This window comes from Brachyhypopomus gauderio, chromosome 7 (genome assembly GCF_052324685.1).
Source record: "Brachyhypopomus gauderio isolate BG-103 chromosome 7, BGAUD_0.2, whole genome shotgun sequence".
NCBI lineage: Eukaryota > Metazoa > Chordata > Actinopteri > Gymnotiformes > Hypopomidae > Brachyhypopomus > Brachyhypopomus gauderio.
The window spans coordinates 8,663,178-8,687,853 of NC_135217.1; the positions used below are offsets into that span (position 1 = coordinate 8,663,178).

General features: G+C 47.5%; 1 protein-coding gene across 1 annotated transcript in view; it reads right to left on the reverse strand.

Moving 5' to 3' along the window:
• Positions 1 to 49: 49 nt before the first annotated feature.
• The window catches only part of astn2 (astrotactin 2), a 267,450-nt gene continuing 242,823 nt past the window's right edge, over positions 50 to 24,676 (reverse strand). The window contains 4 exon segments of the mRNA XM_077011457.1: positions 50 to 1,319; positions 5,184 to 5,367; positions 5,822 to 5,922; positions 13,625 to 13,769. Of these exon segments, the coding sequence (XP_076867572.1) occupies positions 1,064 to 1,319; positions 5,184 to 5,367; positions 5,822 to 5,922; positions 13,625 to 13,769 (686 nt within the window). The 3' untranslated portion in view covers positions 50 to 1,063.

Sequence of the window (24,676 nt, forward strand, 5' to 3'; positions counted from 1 at the left end):
CTGGGTCTTCAAGGCTTCAAAAACAAAAAATAAAAAATAAACTTCCAGATCCAGTGTACATATTTAATAGAGCTTTCCCCAAAAAAGACAATCATATTCACTTAGTACATACTGTATTTACAATTTTATGTACAATAGTATAATTTACTATCACAATTGGTATAACATGAAATGAAAATTACTCAAAAATGTGCTGAGGCTAGTTTGTTACCTTTTGGTTAATTTTGTCATGTGACAACTTATATATTTTCGACAGTGCGTATTACCAGTTATAAAATAGTTTTTTAACAATAGACTATAACCTCTTTACCAAGTGATATAACTGATGGCTAACACCTGTATTTCAGGTTCTTGTTCCTTTAAAAGCCTGGATCCATGGCCACTACAATTTATGATGCTAGATCTGAAGCAGTCCTGATCATCTAGCACAAGCCTCGTCTGGGGTAGCTCGTGTTCAGAAGGCTAGCCGGCGAAAATGAGAACACAGACGTTGCCCCCGTTCGACATAGGACAGCGATGATGAGATGGATAGCACAGACATCCATTAAATTTCCCTTGATAGTTAAGAGATGAAACTTGATTAGGCCGTTGCGTTGCATTCAAGATGAATCGAGCCTTTGCATTGCGGTTTAGATGTTAGATGAGCTCACGCGTTCTCCGACCTAACGATATGTTAAGAGAGGGGTCTGGATTCGTCTTCCTCCTGGTGTATGAGATTTGCAGCACCATGAAGTGGGAATCTGAAATTCAGTCACCGAGTGTCCCCATGATCTGTTGGGCCCGCACACGTTGGCTATGTGTCCTTCCAGTAGACAAAAAAAAAAAACTTAAGAAGACATCGTTTCTTCTCCGAGCTGCACTTGCTACCTGCTCACTGGAAAAACAAATAAACAAAACAAACCAAAGTCCAAAAGTCCAAAGGGATGCGCGGCAGAAAAGAAGAAGGTCCCTTCTTTATGTGAAAAGGTCAAACCTTTCTGTTTCGTATGGATTCGGCAAAAACCATTGTCAGTGGAGAGACCCGGGGGAGAGACAGGACTGGACTTGGAGCACTGGACCTGTCTCACCGCAGCTTGGACTTGCCGTACACGTTGCGCCGGACGGACAGGAGCTTCTCCATGTAGGTGAAGCGTGCCTCGTGCAGTGAGTGGTGCCAGGTTTTCACGGGCGCGTTTTCACTCTCGTATGTCGTCAAGTTTTCACTGCCACACTCGGTGTAGGGCACCGTCTCCGTCCAGCTCTGGATGTAGCCGCTCCGTAGCAGAGACCGGCAGAGTGCGCTGATCCGGTCCATGCGCTTCATGATCAGGTGGGCTTTCCTGCAGGAGGGAGAGAGAGAGAGAGAGAGAGAGAGAGAGAGAGAGAGAAAACATTATCAACTAATTCTCTGACTTCTGAAAACAAATTTATCTCTAATTATTTGAAATCATCATGAAAGCAACCAGCAACTAAACTAAAATACAGATTTTTACATGTGTATTCTAAAAATAAAACAAGTATTGTACATTCTGAATATTGTTTCAGCATTTCATGCTGTCATTGTATAAATCTACCAAATGGAACATTTACCAAATTTTTAGTTTAACAATTTAGATCCAAGACTAAAATCTTGAACTATTAGCCCACTGGATATTCATAAAATCATTACATGTCAATGTTTTGCAAATGTGAGAATGAGTCCGGGATTGAGTAGCGCGGCATCACTCCTGTTTGTGCAGTCGGAGGGGCAGGAATCTGATTACTCAAACCCCCACGGTGGGTCTGGGTTGGCTGCAAGGGGAGGGGGGTGTCTGTGTCAGTGAGTCCAACAGCCACTTCCTCTCTGCACCCTGCTCCAAACCCAGAGGCTGCGGTGAGGGGGAACCACTCGGTGAGCAGTTCCTGTCTCGACAGAGCTGCAAACACTACTGGTTTTGGGGCATTAGAAATATTATGTAAATTGATACACTTCTTAAACAGTGCTTGGCACCGTTGATTGTCTGAATACTTGTGGGAAGAAAAACGTGTTGCTATATGTATTAAATAGAGGTCAGTTTCAGCTGTTTGTTTCGTGACCAGGAAAAAATGCGAAATAGTATTTTTGTTGTGGAAAACTGTTCTGAACAGAAAACACAGTGTGAATTGAGAATTAGAGCATTATTAAACCCTTTTCTGAGGTCAGAATCAAATCCATTACCAAGCAAAGTAGACGTGCCACCCCCAAGATGCCACAGATACTGATAATTATTACAAAGATTTATTTAGTTGTTTCAGGGTTTCATTTTAGAGGTACAGTATAAAGTGTTGAAGAAGCAGAGAATTTGGGGAATTACGCCTATCCAGTGTTTGTACCTTTGACTTTTGTGCTGCTTTGTGTCATCAGCTGACCACCTCCAAATGTAATTTAGATGATCAGATCACAGAGTGGATCCGATGGGCCATTTTACACTTAGTGCTGACAGCTATCATGCAATCACATTTTACAATTGCAATCAGAGCCCAAACAGAGCCCTAAGATCACAGAGGTTTCCAAGCAGCAAAGCTTATCTCTGCCATATCAACCCACTAGATACACTGTCTCTACACACCAAATGCAAGGCCCACTAGATACAATCTCTCCACATACCAAATGGAAGGATCTGTCCTAAAAATATCCCGCATAAACAGCTATTTATGGAACTTGATCTCAGGGTCTGCAGAAGACAGCTTAATGCTCCATGCTCAGATGAGCCGTATTTTACACCAACACCTTCTGCTAAGCACAACTGGAAGGCGCGCTCTAGCCGAGAGGACGGGGCTTAAAGACGCTCACTACCGCTCTCCCTTGCACGAGCACCACCAGCCGAGAACTCACCCGCCGGCGAACCCCCTCGCCTGGCTGACAGCTGGGAGTCCCAGTGTACCGGATTCAAACCCGCTGATCACGTTCGCCGCGGTTCATTAGCCGCGCCCCTCCCCCCCGCCCCCACACTTAGAGACGCCCATTAGCAAGTGCTGAGTGAATTAACCGGTCCCAGTCAAAGATTTCAAGTGATTGTCTTTTGAATGGTTGTGATTGGACGGGAATCGAGCGGCGACTGGTTGCATGAGACCACGATTAATTTAGAGACGTTCTGAAGCATTAAACTGCTGCAGTCAGAACTGAGCCGTGATGTTATGGGACGGTTTGCAGCCTCCTCACTCCTTCCAGTGCTGGGAACTGTTGTGGTATGTTCTGCATTTTCACTTGAGTTACCCATATTTTACATATTCCAACCGACATCTAGCCTTAAATCACGTATGACGATGCTTTGTCTGGAAGTAGGAATCTGAAAATTGCTCCTTTTCAACTTAGCTTTCGCATAACAGCGGATTACGCCACACGACATGTGATCCTGTTTGTGTGAGAAAGCCTCACCTGGCTGTACTGAGCAGTGAGCCCAGGGGTCCAATCACCTGAGCAGAACAGGATGCTTCCCTGTTCTTCCACAGCTGGGCTGACAGATCACAACTCTCTTGCTTACATGTTTGCCTTTTTAAAGGCACCACCGATCAAGTGGGTTCATAAATTAGGCGAGTACAGCTAAAGGCTGCCAATTCAGACCCGTATATCCTCTTCCTCGCCTTCAAATGCCTTCCGGAGGACGTCCAAGGTTTGCCGCACGAACAAATAAAATCGACCAAATCCACTTTTAGAACCACCTCTCTTGCAAACACACGGTGTGATTTATGAATAAAGCCTTCCAGGCTTTGGGATGGGTGAAAAACAGACGGCAAAATTTGAAACCAAATGTTGAGTTTGCGCTGAATGTTTCGGATGAATGTGGATTTGAAATATCACCCTTGTTCCATTTCTCCTTTTTTATGGTGTGTGTATGTGTGTGTGTGTGTGTGTGTGGGGGGGCACTATCGACCCACTTGGAATGAGGAGCAATGTGGATGCATGTAGAGGTCCGTGTGCTTGCTGAGGGTGGTCTGTGTAAAGGGCTGGCTGGGGCTTCATGGTCTTCACTACATGGGGGCAGTAGCAGGGTCTAGCTGGCACTACTTCAATGAAGGAAATCAAATGTTTAGCTTGGTTCCCGCCGGGCTGCTCTGACGTCATTCCATGGTGAAAACAGAGCCACTTCACAGTAAAAACGTCCACTGATAGTAACGAGCAGCGTCAGCTTTTCTTTTTTACTGGTCAAGGAAGTTGGAGGTTCCTAAGGTGATATTTTGTTTGTTCACTACATTGTTTTAAGCGCCTAGTGCTTCACAGAGACACTCCATCACGCCATCAAAGAAAACGTACCGTCGCGACACAAAACATGAATCAACATGGCCTGAGCCTGGACTCTTTCTTGTTAAATCGTTGTTTCTGAGGCAAGATTTAGGAGTTTTGAAAATGGCTATAGTGGGACATATTGAGCCACCTCAGATAGCAAGGGTCAGTTTCTGTCATTTCTGCTGTGTTGATGGGGAAAACTCTAAGGCGCCTGCTCCAACCTTGAGCTCCTGGTGGGAAACACCTCAGTGGCCTTCTGGAAGCGCGTGTGAATTTGCTACTTGCCTGAGGTGCAGGTGTGTTTTAAGACCAACTCATTGGCGTTTGGGCCAAACACACAACCACATCGTACAGGGCTTACCAGAAGCCACATTACCCACATTGATTATCCCCAAAAGATTTGAATAATAACACTGTAATTTGTCAACTTCAAATAAGTGTCCAGACACAAGTTTTGTGCAAAAATATATATATAAAAAGGTAAATTAAAGGAAAAAATTGGAAAGACTTGAATTAACGAATATGAAAATATATTGCAGCAGTAGGGTGGATTGGTTTATGAGATTTCTGTTCTTACGAGATGGTACTCCAGTGGAACAGACCTACTAATGATTGGTTTTATAGGCCTGGATTTGCACAGGATGTGTAAAGCAATGGTTTGCAAGCCAAAATTACGTCTGGCCACTGTTTTTATGTGCATATATGTGTGTGATGTGGAGAGAGTTGACTAGAGGGAAAGAAAGAGGAGAGAGAGAGAGAGAGAGAGAGAGAGAGAGAGAGAGAGAGAGAGAGAGAGAGAGAGAGAGAGAAAAGAAGAAGGAGGATTTGGCTATAGCAAAGGAATAAAAAGCAAACAAATACAGCTTAATGGTGATATTCATGCATGTTTGGGGAGGAGCTTATGACTGAGGGAGGGGGATGGTAGTTCTCTCTCTCTCTCTCTCTCTCTCTCTCTCACCTGGGCCCAAGTTCATCCTCACTCCTCCACACGAAGTCACCAAACTTCTCGTAGTGGGAGTTGTAGTGGTACTGCACCCGGTACAGCATGGACGGAGAGACATCCATTAGCATGTTGTACACCATCTGCTGCTCCTTACCGCTGGTGTAGCCATTGTAGAGGTTGTAGACTGTATCGGCTATCTCTGTTTAAAAAGGGCAGGGAAGGGAATTTTTAGCCTTTCATTTTTAGAAACGAGCACATGAGAAAGACGGGGACCTCGATGGGGACCATTTTGACCGAATCAATCAGTCTGACTTTATTTCAGCCTTATTTGAATTGTGCTAAAGCTGACGTCCATGCTAGGTTTTTCTTTTCTAGATGAATGTATTTGGCTAGTGTAAAATAGAGAGAAGCCCGGATATTGGATCTGCCTCTGTGGGAGATGTCGTGGTAGCCTGAACGTGAACGGTGTTCTGGCACCTCTGCTGGGTGAGATCCTGATCCTGAGATCTTGCCATCGGGCCACTGGCGTGTGGCTCGTTGTTCATTCCTGCCCGTGCTAACAGTCGTGAACATGCAATCTGCCAAGACGGAGCGGAAGAGTGTAGGGCTGGTGGGTGGAGGCGAGGAGGGTGGAGGAAGGGATGGAGGCTTACCTTCTGCTATACGGTCATCCACCGTTGGGCAGGATGTTCGCACGGTCACATAGCTAGACTCAGAACGACTGCCCCAACTGTTCACGGCATAGAGAGTATACCTAGGAGAGAACGGGACATAAAAGGAGATAGGTGAGACAGGGATAGAGAGAGAGAGAGAGAGAGAGAGAGAGAGAGAGAGAGAGAGAGAGAAAGATAGACATGAAGACAGGAAGATAGTTAAACAGAGGGATAGATGAAGATAGGGTAGAGAGAGAGAGAAAAGGAGACACAAATGACCAGGAAGATCAGACCCCTGAAAACCACGAAGGCCAGACCCAACAGTCAGAAAATAATATCACAGAACCAAAGCACAGAGGGAACAGGCCCAAAGCAGCACTGCGGCAGTGAAAACCCGACCAACTCCTTACAATTGCTGTCAAAAGACAGCCATTACAAACGCATTAGCGACTGCATGAGCGGACCAGAACCCCAGCACCTGGTCTGTGCTGAAACAAGGCCCATTTCCTTTCCGCACCTCAACCAGGCTGGAGGTTGTGCGGCCGGCCGGCCGGCTGGCAAACCCCCAACCTGTCTGGCCTCTGGTTGAGCAACGAACCTTTCCCTCCTACGTGCAATGGTCAGCAAGCACGGGACTCCTGGTCAAAATGGGGCAAAAAAGAAAGACCACCCCCCCAAGCCCTGTAACTCACAACAGACGCATGCAGGGCCCTGCAGGATTCCAAAGGATTCTGTTACGTTTGGAAATGGCCCTGGCGAGTGGACAAAAAAAAAAAAAGAAAAAAGAAGAAAAAAAGAAAGAGAAAAAGGCTGGCCATTATGGCTAATAGCAGCTTAAATGGGACTCCCACTTCCTATAATGACGGAGTTCCGTTCAGCAAATACAAAACACATTAAAGCTCGGGGCCTGTGTGTTCCCAGACCACCCAGCGTCCCAAAATGATGCTCAGATGCTTTAGACGTGAACGACTGATCTGTGAATGGTCAGAACCTATCAGGTGAGCCCACAGAGGAGTTCAGTACAACTTATTGGGATGAACCTGTGCAGTGCTTCTTAGCTGTGGTCACCATGAACCTGTGAAGGTGTCTAACAAGTAGTACATGACATCGGCTTGAAGAACATATCCTGTGAAACATCAGTGTGATCTATCACATGACATAAAGCAGAGGTACTCAACTGGCAGACCGCGGTCCGGATCCGGACCCGAACGCAGTCCTGTCCGGACCCAATCTCGTTCCTGATTAACTGCATACGGACCCAAAAAAAAATAATTATTAATTTTGACGGGAGAATTAATTTTAAACCGGAGCATTTATTTCAGGGCTATTGAAATAAATGCTGCCCACCCCCCGGACCTCAGGTCACAGCTATCTGTCAAAATTGGACCGCGGAAAAATATAGTTGAGTACCCCTGACATAAAGGGTCAAATCACATCTCATGTTAGAAAGGGTCCAGTAGTGTGACTATGTCACATGACTCAAAGGGTCCAGTAGTGTGACTATGTCTGCTGACATCACATGACAGAAAGGCTCCAGTAGTGTGACTATGTCTGCTGACATCACATGACAGAAAAGGTCCAGTAGTGTGACTATGTCACATGACTCAAAGGGTCAAGTAGTGTGACTATGTCTGCTGACATCACATGACAGAAAGACTCCAGTAGTGTGACTATGTCTGCTGACATCACATGACAGAAAGGGTCCAGTAGTGTGACTATGTCACATGACAGAAGTAGGTTGTCTCCTCTAGTGTTTCACTGTATTTGCAACTGTTTACTGCTTGTGACTCTGAAAACCAGACACAAATCTGCACACCCCCCCCCCCCCACTCTGCACCCATCCACCACTCTCCAAACAACACTTCTCCCTCCCAGTAAGATATTTCCCCCTCCCAGTGAGATATTTCTCTACATGGCATGATTGCAAAACTGCAGCTTTGCCTTTTCTTTGGGAAACCAATCCAATACCACCAACTGATTGCTTTGTTTGTAATATGGCCTGTTTTTACATGGCTCACATACCTCATCTTGTTATTCATCGACAGACACGGATGGCATTTTCCCCCCAAACCTCATGAAAAGCCACCTCCTCAAATCCCGCCCAGCCCATCAAAGCCACCTCCTCAGGTCCCACCCAGCCCATCAAAGCCACCTCCTCAAGTCCCGCCCAGCCCATCAAAGCCACATCCTCAGGTCCCGCCCAGTCCATCAAAGCCACCTCCTCAAATCCCACCCAGCCCATCAAAGCCACCTCCTCAAGTCCCGCCCAGCCCATCAAAGCCACCTCCTCAAGTCCCACCCAGCCCATCAAAGCCACCTCCTCAGGTCCCGCCCAGCCCATCAAAGCCACCTCCTCAAGTCCCACCCAGCCCATCAAAGCCACCTCCTCAAGTCCCACCCAGCCCATCAAAGCCACCTCCTCAGGTCCCGCCCAGCCCATCAAAGCCACCTCCTCAAGTCCCGCCCAGTCCATCAAAGCCACCTCCTCAGGTCCCGCCCAGCCCATCAAAGCCACCTCCTCAGGTCCCGCCCAGTCCATCAAAGCCACCTCCTCAAGTCCCACCCAGCCCATCAAAGCCACCTCCTCAAGTCCCACCCAGCCCATCAAAGCCACCTCCTCAGGTCCCGCCCAGCCCATCAAAGCCACCTCCTCAAGTCCCGCCCAGTCCATCAAAGCCACCTCCTCAAATCCCGCCCAGCCCATCAAAGCCACCTCCTCAAGTCCCACCCAGGCCATCAAAGCCACCTCCTCAAATCCCGCCCAGCCCATCAAAGCCACCTCCTCAAGTCCCGCCCAGTCCATCAAAGCCACCTCCTCAAATCCCGCCCAGCCCATCAAAGCTACCTCCTCAAATCCCGCCCAGCCCATCAAAGCCACCTCCTCAGGTCCCGCCCAGCCCATCAAAGCCACCTCCTCAAGTCCCGCCCAGTCCATCAAAGCCACCTCCTCAGGTCCCGCCCAGCCCATCAAAGCCACCTCCTCAGGTCCCGCCCAGTCCATCAAAGCCACCTCCTCAAGTCCCACCCAGCCCATCAAAGCCACCTCCTCAAGTCCCGCCCAGTCCATCAAAGCCACCTCCTCAAATCCCGCCCAGCCCATCAAAGCCACCTCCTCAAGTCCCACCCAGCCCATCAAAGCCACCTCCTCAGGTCCCGCCCAGCCCATCAAAGCCACCTCCTCAAGTCCCGCCCAGTCCATCAAAGCCACCTCCTCAAATCCCGCCCAGCCCATCAAAGCCACCTCCTCAAGTCCCACCCAGCCCATCAAAGCCACCTCCTCAGGTCCCGCCCAGCCCATCAAAGCCACCTCCTCAAGTCCCGCCCAGTCTATCAAAGCCACCTCCTCAAATCCCGCCCAGCCCATCAAAGCTACCTCCTCAAATCCCGCCCAGCCCATCAAAGCCACCTCCTCAGGTCCCGCCCAGCCCATCAAAGCCACCTCCTCAAGTCCCGCCCAGCCCATCAAAGCCACCACCTCAAATCCCGCCCAGCCCATCAAACACTCCTCACAGCAATTGTACAGAATTACATGGTATCTTGCCCAGTGAAGACAGAGGTCGGCCTGTGGGTGTTTTTGCTTCTCTCAGATAATTTGTAAATTTAGTTTAGGGCTTGAGGCAGGGCCCAGGCAGCTTGCTGTTGTTTTGTTCCTGGACATTGGCAAAGATGGCAAAGATTTTTTTTACCCGTACTTTAAAAAGCCTATAAAAGACCCATGTATATATACTATAATGTATAGCAATTTTACTATAAAAAATTGAGACCATACCAAATCAGCGTCTCTACGTGTATGGCAGCTATTCCAACCCAGTGTGTGTTGAATTCCAGCGCAGGAATTCATACCGAGGTAGCGCTTACCTGACCCTGCTCTTATTTCATCAGCAATGTGAGGCCAGAGGAGAGTATGCTAAGATGCTAAGATGATCGAAAGCAATGATTAAGAATCATGGACATTCCACTAAACATCAACTTCTGAACTCCTCCTAAGTTACTTTAGTGTTGTGTTGTTTAATATTAAATATGAAGTAGTTTTCTGTGCGTTATTTGATGTGTGAAACCACTGCATCTTTACCTTATTTTAAGCAGTAAATAAATGCTTTAAATAACAATATTTTAATTTGTAATTTGGGAGAATTGAAGAAATTTCATTTTACTCAAACTCATACCTATAAATAGTAAAATGCGTAGCTGTTCATTTGTGCGTGTTTCCCTCCCTCTCTCCCTCTCTCCTAAGACTCCGGTACAGTCCCACTCTCAGTCTGTAGTGCTCTGCAAACAATTGGCACTGATAACCATCGGCTAGAAGAACAAAGCCAGGGCGGCATCAAGCTCGCCAAATAGAATGTCAAAACACCAGGGAAAATACTGGCAAAACACTCCTGGCTTTTCCACCCCCTCCTAGGCACAGTCACGCACACACACACACACGCACAAACACACGCACACGCACACACGCGCGCGCGCGCACACACACACACAGATTTGTGACTGAGGACACACTGCCTTACACACTCCTAATCAATTCTTCATCAGTCCCAAAACACATTCACGCATTCATCAAAAACATTTTCTTCACTATAAGCACCTTTATGGATAGGTGCCATGACAAAGGGTTTCTGTGGCGGAGAGTCTTGTGGAGTGAAAATGTCAAAGAAAATTATTAAAACACACTTTTGCTTCAAATTATTAAGCTATTAAGGAACATATTACCTCCTTAAGTGGAGTCAGAAGCCACATCTTCTATCATGATTGCGGAAGAGGTTCTGCACCTTCCTGTACAGCCAATGAGCTTCTCTTTGTTCTCACTGCTGATTGGCCCACTGCCGTGACATCATCTCAGTTTCGTTCATTTCAGATATCGTTATTTTTGGAGCCGATTCTAATCTTCCTCCTTGTTGTTTTCACAGTAGTCTTCTTTAGGTAGATAAATAAGGTTGGTTGAAGATCGATCTACATGAAATTCACCTCGAAAGCATTCTAATGGAGCCTCGAAGGCCATACAGCAAGCAGTTGAAGCAAAGGAACTTGTTGAACTCTATCTGATAAAAAGATCACTTTCCAGATGGGGCGCGGATGTGAGACATTTGTGCAGTATGGACAGATGTGGAAGAATGCAGCGGGGGGATGAAAGCCCATGTCGTGTACCTCACTGGTATGTTAACAATCCACCATGTGAGCATTCAGCAGTCAGTAGGCCTGAGGGTTAGTGGAAGAATTCAAAGATCTTGTCAATAAAAGCAACTTAAATAGACTTTTAATGGGCTGCTTGTCAGACATCAACAACTTATTTTGTGTTTCTTGCTCAAATGATAATTTTTTTCCCACTTTTAGGAAAAGAAAAATGCATTCTGCTGATGTTTTGTCAGATGACTGATTGTACTGAAAACAAATATGTATGGCAGTGTAAGCAGGGGGCAGAGGAGGTGGGACATATCTCCATGTTGTTATTTTCCACAGGGGGGTGAATCCTCAGCCTCTGAACAGCAGTTGAATGCAACACTTCCTATCATGTAGCCTATTTGCCGAACCCTTGCCTGGCTTATCATGTTGTGCAATGCTAGTGGGTTTGATTTATTTTGTCCTCTCCATGGCTCCGTCTCTGTCTATTTTAAGCTACATCAAAAGGTCAGCGATTAGCGTCTGATCGCTCATTCACATACGACGGAGCAAACCAGCACCTTATCTGCTACCTTTTACATTTTCATGAGCTTTTTGGAGTTTTTTCTGGTTCATTTCGCAATGTGCCCCCAGTGTGGAACCAGGAGGAAAAGTTTAGTTCACAGAATTTTGCACAGGTAATTTATAGGACACTCAAGCAAAGTTATGCTCTCCCGATTAAGAGAACGTCAGCTCATGAGGGTTTAAACCGGCAGTTTCATCGATGAGTCGCTAGTGTCTGAGGAGAGGAGTGATCTAGCTCTGTGCATCACATCACACCCTTCAGCTGAACTTTGGTTCCCCGGCCTACCACATGGCCTCTGATCTGAAATACAGCAGTATAACCTGACCTTGGGTGGTCCCCTTCACAGTATATCCTACTCATCTCCCATTGGTTCCTGACGGTGCGTACTGTGTTGCTATAAAACACAGCCAAAAGCTACAGGTTACACAGTACTGCACTCCTGACCAAAGTGGGCTCTGAGAAAACTCCTTGTGTACTGGTTTGAGGTACAGCAAATTGTTCTTAATCCATTTCCTTTATTACATTATGTGAGAACATTGTGACCAGGCGTGGGGCTCAGAAATAAAAAGGCAGAGTGCAGATGCATAAGAAAGACACAGAGTGTTAGAGACACTCTGAAACCAGTACAACCAGTTGTCAAGTGTCCAGCTGACTCCCTTTTATCAGTAGTAGTTCAGTCTGAGCTTGATTTTATGAGGGTTGGATACAGGACTGGTTAAAATATTCTCTGGTTTGTCTCCATGGTTCCAAATTTGGTAAGTTCTTCTCATGAAAAAAGTAGAATAGAAGTATCTAATTAAATGGGGAGGGAGAGCACAATCATATAATTTATGCAACAAATCCAGATTACAGGGGGACTTGGAAACACTGAAAGACCAAGACTTTTTTTCTGGGCATTTTTGGTGGTTCCTCACCTTTGGATTAAAGTGCTTTAGACTTTAGACTCGTACTTGAGCTTGTTCCAGCTCTAATCGCTAATTCTGTGTATGTTTTTACTCAGAGGCATTGTGGGAGAGAAAAGGCGTACTCTCTCTATCTCTCTCTCTCTCTCTCTCTCTCTCTCTCGTGCTGCATTTAGTAATCCTAAAATCATCACTTTCGAGTAGCAGGCCAAATACTTAAGCGATGAAAGGAGCGTGGGAGACGTCGGGTGCAGGAGTTGCTCCTCCTGAGTGTGTCGTTGGTCTGGCTCTGTGAGCACACGGGAGTTCAGAGGGAGCCGTCCGTCTCTCATGTCTTGTCCCAGTATGAAAGTGAGATGCTTGCAATTTAAAATGGCTGACCAAAACAACTGGCCTGTCCACGTCTCCAGTCCCCTCAGCCAGAAAACCATTCCCCTTCTGATCTCTCTAATTCACCGTGACCATGTTATTCCCCATTGCAAAACCCAGCATTGCCGAGACCACAATATGTTCATGCTAATAAAATCCAGCAGCTCCTTTCACTGAGAGGAAGAAAGAGTTCTCTCGCTCCAAACAAACAACATGGCTGCCATAAACGAGAACACTCCAAACAGGATGTGGCAAGTCACCCTTTGCTTAGGATGAGGGTGGAGAGACACAGACATAATAGACCTTTTCTTTTCTTTCCTGTCCTTTTTTTTCTTTTCTTTTTCTCTGATTCTTTTTATGGCTTTACTGTACTGTTGCTTTTGTGAATCCCATTAGCTATAAATCGAGGCGGGTCATGCAACAATGCATGTAAACACCAGACAATTACACAACTTTCAGACTGGCTTCTGAACAGATCACTGCCTGTCAACAGAGGGGTGTGTCTGGCCCCGCTTGCTACATATTCTATGGCTTAGTATTTTTGCAGACTTTGATAGCCAGTTTATCCTCACATAAAGAAATCTAATCGTTCAGTAACAAAATGTCTACAGCCCACAGATTGTGTCCGACCACCTGACATCACTGCTGGTCATTGGCCTTTCTTTACGTGGTATATACAACAGCATTGTATTTTTCAGTATTAAAATCCTGATTTAGCTGGTATGATGGATTGACACGTTTGCATTTGATGTCGCCATGTTGGAGCGGAGATGACCAGTTTGGCAAGTTTGGAGGCGAATGAGCAGGCGCACCAGAACAGATATGAGAGTGTAGAGGGAGTTTGCTTACTTGTAGAGGTTATCGGGCTCCAGACACTTCAAGATGAGTGAGTAGATGACTGTGTGAGGATGGTCCCCAGTTCTCCTTCCTGGTATCACACAGGAGGAATTCAGAGGTTCAGAGAAAAAGAGATCCACCAAACTGAGCACCTCTCCTGAGAGAGAGATAGATACAGAGAGAGAGAGAGAGATACAGTTGTGAATCTTATATTAGCTTCTCTAGTATACTTCACATTCCTTCGTCAGAGCCTGTTACCAAAGTGCTGACTCAAGTCATTTCATATGTGTACTAAAATGCTTTTAAAAAATACCACTTCATTAATTCATTTTTTTAGGTGAAACGTTAAATTATTATTAGCACCCTTGTGTATTGTAAACAGGGGCTGACCACCAGACTTACCAAGACCACATACGGGAAAAAGATGATTCTACAACAAAACAATTCCCAGCACTTCCCAGGGGCTAGATTTTTTTTTTTAAAGGCAAAACCTCTCATTTTCAGTGACAGTGGTAGACACACGTGCTTGTAGCCTCACGTTAGTTAGTGATGCACGCCAAAGTACAAGTAAATATCAACATGATGTGTCTGGACCATGTGAAACACAGGAACAGTGGCAGAAACGTGGCCTAGAAAGAGGAAGGAGGGGGAGGGGTCTGAACAAATGAATGATTTAGCCACTTTCCCAGAAAACAGTCTGTATAAGGAAGGTTTCCCGCACGCGGGCCGACACCTGGAGACCGCCCAAGCCTCCTCTTTTCCTAAGGTCCCAAAGCCCTTTGCGTTCTCTCAGGGAGCCGTCGCGTCTCCAGAACTTTTGTATATTTTACAAACTTGACATTAATTAAACAGAAAACAATGGAATGGCGGCTTGACATTAGACCACAAAGAAACCCATGTTGAATCATTTGAATGATGGAAGGCCCTGAATTCATGCATAGTTTCCTCTCTTCCCAGAAATCCAAACATCTTATGTTCTATATGATACAATACATCATCCACACTTCCCACCAAGCTGACTATGAAAGCAAAGCTTGACAAATACTCCTACACTCCATAAGCTGTATTTAATGCTAAATTAGACCACGGTTGCAGAAGGCAACAATGATCTTTTACCCCACTGCCCTCTTTGGGGTGCTGGGATGTGTAGGGGTGTATGTGCAAGAGCTGAGTAACGCTCAAGGGAACGTGTGCTTGGAGATGAAAAAATTAACGAGAACGCAAGATGTGTCAGACTAAACGCAGTCGGTAGTATTTGTGACCTGACTTATCACAAACAACATGGCAGGCTCCCCCAGAGACAAACGGTCAACACGTAGTACAACGATCAACACGTAGTCAGCAGTGACAGAAAGCAGTCGAACGTCAATTGTAATGTTCATCTACACCGGAGGCCGGCTGCAAATCTGGAAGGAGATCATGGCGAAGATGCAACCGCTGTAATGATGGGACCCGGCCCGCTCCGCGCTAACGTGGGTCGGTCGGAAAATGCGTACGCTTTCATACATTTCGAACGTTCATCTGCACTAAAGCAGTTTTCCACCACGAAAAATGCACATTTTCAAATCCCTGTTCCACAGTGGCTCATTCTGGAATCTCTGTGTTACTGTCGTAGTGCAGATAAAGGAAAGGCAGGTTTTTACAAAATACTGACTTAAGGTTGCCTGGAGCTTCCTCTCGTCATGCTGGAGACTGCTGTAGGTGTTTTAATTTCACGTTTAGCTGCCTGATCACTGTACCTGACCAGACAAAGAAGCTGTCTGCCACCATACTCACAGTGTTCTCTACAGGTTGACTGCTACGCTGCAAACAACCACTGTATGGAAAGTCCTGTGGAAATGAGTTAGGAGTCAAAGGTCACACCCTGACACATGCTCAGCTTTCATGGTTTTATTGTGAATGAGGAACATAAGAGAAAAGCGTGGTAAATGCTAGTGAAATGCCGTCTTCCAATTTAGCCGCGTTCACACAAATTCCAATCTGGCGGTTCACACCGACTCACACTGCTGCGTTCCACTGGCTACGTATCAGATTTCAGTGCTACATATGAAAGTGTACTAAATAGGTACTAAAAGTGTCAGATTCAATGTGGGTTTTTTGGTGTTCACACTGCCACACAGTAATCACATCTGTGACACATATGAAGGAAAAGATCACACTTGTATCACTCTGAAGTTGTGCTATGTGAACACCCCTGTTCCTCTTTCTATTCGTTCTGGGTACAATGGGTCCAGGTGGTAGAAGCAGGACTAAAATGCATTTTCTACAACTCTGTCTCTTTATATAGCTCACCCAGCACCCTGATACTGTCTCTCTTCTCAGCCTTTAACTAAACTATGCAATGGTGACAGTGTATAACACATTCTCGGGCAAAGCTCGCAGGATCGGTAAAAGGCGAAGGCACTTGTCTCTGCTCTACAAATGAAGCTGTAAGTGGAGTTTCAGCCAGCAGCCCCTCGGCACTCTAAACCGCGCCGCGCGTTTCATACGAGGCGACTTGGGCCGATCCCTGCAAATCGGAAACCCTGAGTTCCCGTCGTGGCAGAGGCTAAAGCAACAGACAGCCAGTTCGCTTCACCCTGTACAGCCCTCCGCGTCACCGCCGCTTTGGACGGCCGAGGACATTGGACGGAAAACGGATCTGTGACAGAAGCCACATTGTCTTGTCCGTGTGCGAGGGAGACGGCCTCTCCGTCACCGGCTAACGTAAACACTGCTGTTCTGGCGTAGCGTCCGTGTGGCCGTGGTCTGTGAGGCACACAGGGGGAGGGGTTATGGAACACAGGGGGAGGGGTTATGGAACACAGGGGGAGGGATTATGGAAAATATCTGCTGCTACGTCCCCATCGTGAGCCTCTAAGGGCCACCTGGTTCCTGTTAAATGTTAATTGCACTGCAAAGTGTTCATAGTTACTGTATTGCCCTGGCAGTGGAATCTCTCTCTCTCTCTCTCTCTGCCTCTTTCTTTCTCTCTCTCTCTCTCTCTCACACACACACACACACACACACATCCTCTGAACACTCCATGATTATATAAATGACACTTTTATGACTTTTACTTCCAACTCCCTTTTCTGGAGAAAAAAGAAAAAAGAAATAAAAATTACAAACAAAAATTACAACCATCCCGAGTTCTGCTAGCTCTGCACAATGTGCGGGGCTGTTAGGCCCACTATCTGTTCATTTCTTTTCCTCCTGCGAAGAGAGATGCCGGAGGGGGGTGGGGGAGGTGTGTGTGGGGGGGAGGGGGGGTCCGATTGAATATTGATATGACAGCTCTTTTTCCTCCACCAGCCTCTCACGCACTGGCACAAGCATGCAGAGAATGCAGCGGTGAAGCCAGATCTCAGCTGCTTCCTGACAGCCTCGCTCTGAGACAGCCCATGCCAGGGGGGAGACAGGCAAGCACACAGAGACAAGGGCGCATGTGTATGTGCGTGTGTGTGTTTTTGTGGCTAGGGGGTTGGGGGGTGTATAGGGGAGTGTTGAGAGAGGGATCGGAGACGAAATATTCAGTTTGAAGTTTTATGTTTCTGGATGTGGTTTGGATCGAAATAATGTTTTGATAATCAGAATAAATCACCGGGTCGCTCCGTGACTGGGACGCACAGGGAGAGGACCGCACTCGGGAGACATCGCGTAATCCAGAGAGGTTAAACAGGACAGGGGACAAACCTACAGTGTGTGTCTTCTGTCCCCGTGGCCCCGCGAGGACGCTGCTCGCCGGGTTATTGGGGGTTCGCACTGTGACATGGAGCACAGGGTGGAGGGCAGTGGACTGGGTCACCCTGCGTTGACACCTACCGTGGAGCCCGAGTGTTAGTCTGTGCTCTGTAGCATCTGCCCCGGGGTGGAAGCCTCACGCTCATGGCCATCATCACCCCCCCCCCCCCCCCCCCCCCCCCACACACACACACACACACACACACACACACACACACACAAGTCCTCCTCATAAAAGTTGCATGGGTTTCACAGCCACATGTCCTGCACGAGCGTACACGTGTGTGTGTGTGTGTGTGTGTGTGTGTGTGTGTGTGTGTGTGTGTGAGAGAGACACGCACGCTGAAACAAGACGCCATCCAGATGGTGACAACTGCAGTGCTCCTGCACATCCGTGAGAGGAAGCGCTGGGTTTGTAAAGAGGTTATTACCCACGTGTCATAAAAATGTCACTCAGCTAGCATGACAGTGGCATCTTATAGATGGGCTTTGTAACCCCGCCTCCTTGCCCCTCCCCCTTCAGGGTAGTAGCGCACGATTCGGCTCAGCGCGTTCATGACCTCTGATCACCCAAGAGTTCAAAATGTATGAGTGGTCATTGCGAAGGCTCAGACAAGCCCCTTCATGACAGTGGAAATAGTGTCACTGTGTTCCCGAAAAGTACATTTGTTCGTTAATGTCACATTTGTTTGATACATACGGCAAACAATCAGCTGAACACGAACTGGACTCGTTCCATGGTGCCGTTTCTCCATCTTCTTACATACTCTAGATTCTAAAGCTACGTGACCCCGTCTGACCTTAAAGGCAGTTTCGGAATGAACGACATCGACGGTTCGGCAGCCTAATTGAGCGATCGTCCCCTCTGCCGGCCCGTGTCGTGGACCCCCTTACCCGGTCCGGTGTGCCAGGATGCCCACGCTCCTCCACAGACTGTGACCCAACTCCCACCGGCCAACCCAGGCCCAGTCTAGTCCTGGCGGGTGTGCTGGTTCACCTCACCTCACCCCTCTTAGCTAATACCGCTCGCTTGCCAAGACTGGCAGAGAGAGAGAATACCCCACACTGAGCAGACTGCCTGGCTGTCTCCATTCATACACAGGAGAGAGGAGGGGGGGGGGGGAAGAGATGACAGCAAAAAATGAAGAAAAGAAAAGATGAGAGGAAGAGAAGAGAGGAGGAGAGAAGAGACAAAAGGAGGAGAGAAGAGGAGAGTGAGAGGCCACTCTTCCATTTTATAGAGCTCTGCTGATCACCAACTCCTGCACCTCTGCAGAGAGCAGAGACAATCTTGTTTATGTAAAAAAAAAGAAAAGAAAGAAAGAAAGAGGAAAGAAAACAGATCCTCAGCTAGTGTCAGTGCTGCTTTAGTGCTGGGTGAGGGGTACGGGGGACTCCCGGGTGAGCTGATGAAATGCAAACCCATCTCATTTCTCCTTCCGCATTCTCCAGCCACCAGAAAACATCACGTTCATCTCCATCATTAGCTACTACAGAAACAGTGGAAAGCCAATAAATATGTGATTACCCCTTGTGTACCATTTAGTCATTTCTTCTTTAGGTCTAAGCATCATCAGTTGATGTACGAACACGGAATTGCGAAATCTACAAGATCAGGTCTTATCTTACGATTCATATTTGGAATCATCTGAAACTCAAATGAACCAAATCAAAACAGATGAATAAACCAAAGAGCCACACTCATATGTGGGTACAATCAGACCATTACAATGCAGATGAGAAAACCATATTGTGGGGTGAAAAGAACACCAAAAAGTGGGCGTGTCTACGCATGGAATGATGGACAGGCTTGGTAATATCTCACATAACGGAGTTATAACCACCCTGTGGAGTTGCCGCCCACATCTTCCATCATCTGTTCTGCACAGGCACCAGGCTAAAGCAACCCCCCCCCCCCCCCCCCCACTCCACCCACTCCCACCACCAACCTCCATCCCCTTACACCACCTTACAGGTGTCACGTCTAGACACACGGCCCTCTTCTTCTCCCTTCTGGAAGAGAGCGAGAACTTGGAGATTGAATCGTTTTCCTTTTGTTGTGCTACTTCCCTACCAGCGTGTCTCAGTGAACTAGATATCAGCCATAGCGCTGAACAGGAGGGATCCCCTCTCCCGTGCCGAGTGGCCTCACGGTGCATTAGTCACTCCAAAGGGGTGGTTTCCTTTGTCACTTGTGCCCAGACGACCGCGGCTATCGTCAGACCAGATGAACTTATCGTGACCTCTGTTCTCAACTCCATATAAATATCATGCTAATTGGGCTAAGCAGGCCAAATTAAACAACTCTGGCAGTTGCCGGTGTCATCGCGATGTCCTCGAGGGTAACGAAAACACAAGCAAACATTTGCTCCTAATTAGTGCAACATCTGCTAGAAACATCGCTCTCGCCAGCGCCCGAGAAGCACGACATCACCGTAACTCTTCGCTGCATCCGATGCAAGACGTGAGGCTAGACGATCGGAGCGCGCACGGGTCACGACGGCTCGCCCCGGGATCACCGCGGCGGAGATGAGCCCGACGGGCTTCTACTGAAAGGTGGCGTCTGGTGCCTGTCAGGAAGACGTGTCCGTGCGACTCCGAGCTCCGAGCAGCTGGTGGAGGTTAGCGGAGGAGCAGGATTATCGGGGAGGTGCACTGTGTGATCTGGAGTTAATGCATCGATTAAGAGCTCATGCCACAAATAGGAGGCGACCCCTTGACAGCAAAAACGTACACGGAACAAATCACAGGCCTCTCTGTGGGACGAGGGAGACAGAGAGAGAGGGAGAGAGAGAGAGAGAGAGGGAGAGAGACAGGAAAAGTGGGATTCTGAAAGCTCATACACCACTTTACCACACTCCTCTCTTCTCTGCAACTGGAGTTATTCTACAGACATCTGGCAGACAACGGAGACCAGCCTGACTTAACACGTAGTACATACTGTACATCTTACTTGCTGGCAGAGTGGCAAGGAAGTGGTGAAAACCAGGCGCAGGCAGAAGGATTCTTACTTCATAATACATTTACCAGAAGTGAATTCTGACAACGCGGAGAGTAAAAAGAAGGTCTGAAACCCATAGCAGCACACGTATAAGGCTGTTGTGCTCTCACGGGCCACTTGTGTTACTCTGTTTTCTTCACTTCGATCTGAGAACAGGGTGCGGAGCCTAAACGACAAACTGGCCACTGGATGCCCGGAAACCACAACGCTAGTTCCAGATGAGGCTCGACGGCTGGGCAATCTTCAGCCTAACGTAGCATGTTGGGGGTACGCTGACTCTATTTTCATTTAAATTGCACAAAGGTGAAAGAAAGTAAAAAGTTCATTTCAAACATTAATCAATGAATGAATCGAAAAGCCAGTCGCTACTGAGGTAAAGTACGTCACCTCACTCTCTGAAGTGCCTCCCCTGTCTTACTTTGTGAGCGCAGCAGAACTTTCACTAGCACGGTGGCCCCGAGCGCGTCTCCACGATGATGAACCGCTCCCGTGACACCGACCGCTTACAAACGTCAACTACACGGGCCGCACCAATACCACAGGCCGCGGTGAGTCATGGCGGTGTTCATCCTCGCCCTCAGCTAACGGCTAACTCCCAGACGCGGCTGACGGGAGCCTCTCTAAGCAGTTGCCACAGCTCAGCAGAACGCACGTCCCCTAGCAGCCAAACGGCCCAGAGGACGGTTGAGTCACTCTGCCTGCATACGGCTCCTTCATCTATTTCTGCTACTACCAAGTGCCCAAAGCCAGACGTAAGCCAACAAAACAGAAATACACTCTAAACCCCACAACAGCACTCTCTCCCACATTTGTGTAATTTAGTTTGGCAGGTTAAGCACTGCTCTCCGTCTCCTTAATGCTCGAAGACTTTAGTCAGGTCTGTTTATTTATTTATTTACCTACTTTAAAAAAGTCGAGTCATGTAACATTCATTAGTTGCTGGCATAAAAAAAAAAACCCAAGATGACATTATTTTCTTTTTAATGCCAGAATTATAGATAAGAATTTGTTATTTACCGGTTTGCCAGGATATGTATGTAGAAAAGAGTGAAATAAACAGCATTAAGAAAATGTGGACCATCATAAAAAACGAACAGCTTCACCCTTGTATCAGTCAGACAGCTTCACCCTTGAATCAATCAGTGGTGTTAACCATAAGGCATAAAGTAGAAATTCACATATAGCTTATTGATACTCACCAACATTTGGCCCAGGGCTTATTGATACACATTTGGCCCAAGGTAGCAGACAGAAAGCAAACTGAAAATCACTAACATATATGCCATATATCAGTGGGTGGACATACCACACACACCTGGGCCAGATATTTGGCAAAGAATTTTCATTCCTAGCATTTTGCTCTTCTGGACAGATTGTAAGCACTTCTCCCCCCCATCACCAACGGAACGACTTTTGTTAGCTTTCCTCTAACTTTCTCTCTCTTCCACTATATGTATATATATATATATATATATATGTATGCATGTACTGTATGTATGTATGTATATATATATATACACACACACACACACTGTGTGCGTGTTTGTGCATGACCATTTTATTCAGGTATGCTACCTGACACAAGCACAAATATCACTTTTTCTCAAGGACCAGTGTATGTGTGACATGGGCTCACACGAGCCCTCACACTGAACAGTCTTCAGCAGACGAGGCACACGCAGAGGAGATGCAAATTCTGCCACTCCGAATAAACCTCCATTCCGTTTGTGCAGCATCCGGCGTGCAGGCCACCCGGCCGTGAGGGTGGATGGATCCAGGCAGAAGGAAGACATTCAGCTTGGCCAAAAATAACCTGCCAAAGTCATTGTGACTGAGACCGCCGTGATGAATGAGTGTTCAAGAGAGAAGCACAAAGTATTACCAAGGACAAATGTCTTTGGAAAGACCTTGTTGTACGTTTGAAAATGAAGATTAAGCAAGTTCACACTTTTTTAATTCACTTATATTACACAGGACTTTATTATTCTGTGACGCTGACATTTCAGCGTTGGATTTGCCACCGTATCACAAAACAGCGTCGTGCCTGACTGGCAGGACTCAACAGTGCGCACATGAGGCATTTAGCAAAGGGTAAGCGTGAAAATCCCACAGACTTTTGTGTAAATTATCATCTCATTTAACCCAAGTGATCGACACCAGAGGTTTGCAGTCTAGCCACAGCATGCCTGGCTCTCTGGCTGTGATGGTCCCATTCCACTCAGCCTACAAAGCTTGGCCTGCTTCCTTGGAGCCTTGGCCCTCAGGAACCCAATAAATGCTGCTTCTTCAGGTCAGAGATGTCCCAAATCCTGCAGCAGGTTTCTGACCAACGGTGGCAAGCCCGACGAAACCACCGACCCGGGACTTCCAATTTCATTTACCATTGGCTTTCATGGTCCGTTCCCACCTTTGCCTGAGAAAAGAGCTTACAGTAGAGCACCTGGACATGACATCACAGCCAAATCTCCTCCAGGCAAACGGTTACCCTGGCCAGGGCAGGGGAGTCCCCAGAGAACAACCAGGAGCGCTCCAATGGGTTGTGAGCCCCGGGGCCCAGACGGCCGCCGCTTTGGTCAGGTACATCTGTTTACATCGATCGGCCTCTCAGAGGTTGCACGAAAGATGATGAAAAACACTGAACGTGACCTCTGTGGTTCCAACGAGACATTTGGACTGCCGGAAGGTCCCCGAGGGACAGTGAGACAGCCCAGCGCCGGGATCTCACCTAGCGTAGCGACCAGGCCCGACCTGCTGGACGTTGCGCCGCTCGGTTTGAAGTCACCGCCGCGTGATTGATTTCGCCAGGACGAGGGTCTTCGTCTTCCTCCTCTTCACACCTGCGCCATGTGGCCTCGTCTCCGGGACGCGAGCTCGAAGCGAAGCGTTGCGGCTTTTCCCTCGGCCAGATGGAGAAAGAGGCTTTGGCCTCGGTGAACTTCCTACACCAGATCCATCAAACAACCCGTTTGCGAGGCAAGCGGCGCTGCGAAGCGTTTGATCTCCGTATGGGCCGTCAGTCTGGGACACCTAAATCACCCGTGGACTCCAACTCCCAGCAGCCCCTCTGCGACTCCTCCGAGCTGCCTGCGCCCATCTGTTTTTGCACGTAGTGACACAATATATGAATGTGTACTCACTTCTAGTGTTACAGTGCGCAACAATAAAGTTGATGGAGCCTCCTGCATGTCGAGGCGCTCGCCCCTCTCTGCAGGGGGTCGTATTTTTGCAGGGGCGAGTTATACATGCCCCTCCCCTTTACGGGCTTCTAAAGCTGCCAGCCGCGTCCCCTGTTAATCTGTCAGAGCCTTTCAACTGCCCGCGCACCTGAGCTGCGTCCAGCGGCGCTGGAGTTTTTGATGCAAACGGGGCGGCGGGTTTGGGAAGAGCCGCGTCCCGTGCCGGAGGGGGTCAGCGTGACATCCAGGCTGAGATCGGAGCCGAGTTACCGGATCACGGTGCGAGGTCAGGGTGCTCCACGACGCTCCTCTCGGAACACGAAGGTCAACTGAGGCGAAGCCGTAAAGTTACACGTGCAGGACTCTGCCGTCCTGTAACGCTTACAGCTGGACAGACGAGTGCGAGGAATTCTATAGCAGCTAGCACACAGACAGCAGCACAGACAATGACGTGCCTTGTGGCTTGTTTATGAAGTACATCGACCATATAAAAACAGGTTTCAGAGCTATTAATGTACCACTTGCGCATGAAAATAAACCCCATACGAAGCACTGCGGAATTTATTATGAGTTTAGAAATTTAAAGGAAACCAAACACAACGGTGTCTATTAAACTGGGCATCACAGGGAATGATGTCACACATTACTTTAACATAAAATAAGTATGTCTTAAAGCCACAGTGAATTATTGCCCTTTACTCTCTCTCTCTCTCCTTCTCCCCACTCTGCCATTCTCTCTCTCTCTCATTCTTTTATCATCTCTCTGCTTCGTCCCATTTACTGACTCCCTTTCTGATTCTCAGTGTTTCGGAGCCCATGAACATGTCTGTATGTGACAGAGGGAGCAAGAAAGACAAAACAGAGAGAGGGAAAGAAGGAAGAATGGAGGGAGAAGAAGAAGAAGAAGAAGAAGAAGAAGAAAAATGCCAACAGCTAATCACAGCTCTGCATTTCAAAGGGCCATTTGCTAATCTGACATCACTGCGCCTATTCAATTGATTAGCAGGACCCCAGAATTCATTATGGTCCTAACACAGAGATGGTAGTCTGCACATCCAGAATTCATTATGGTCCTAACACAGACACGACAGTCTGCACATCCAGAATTCATTATGGTCCTAACACAAACACGACAGTCTGCACATCCAGAATTCATTATGGTCC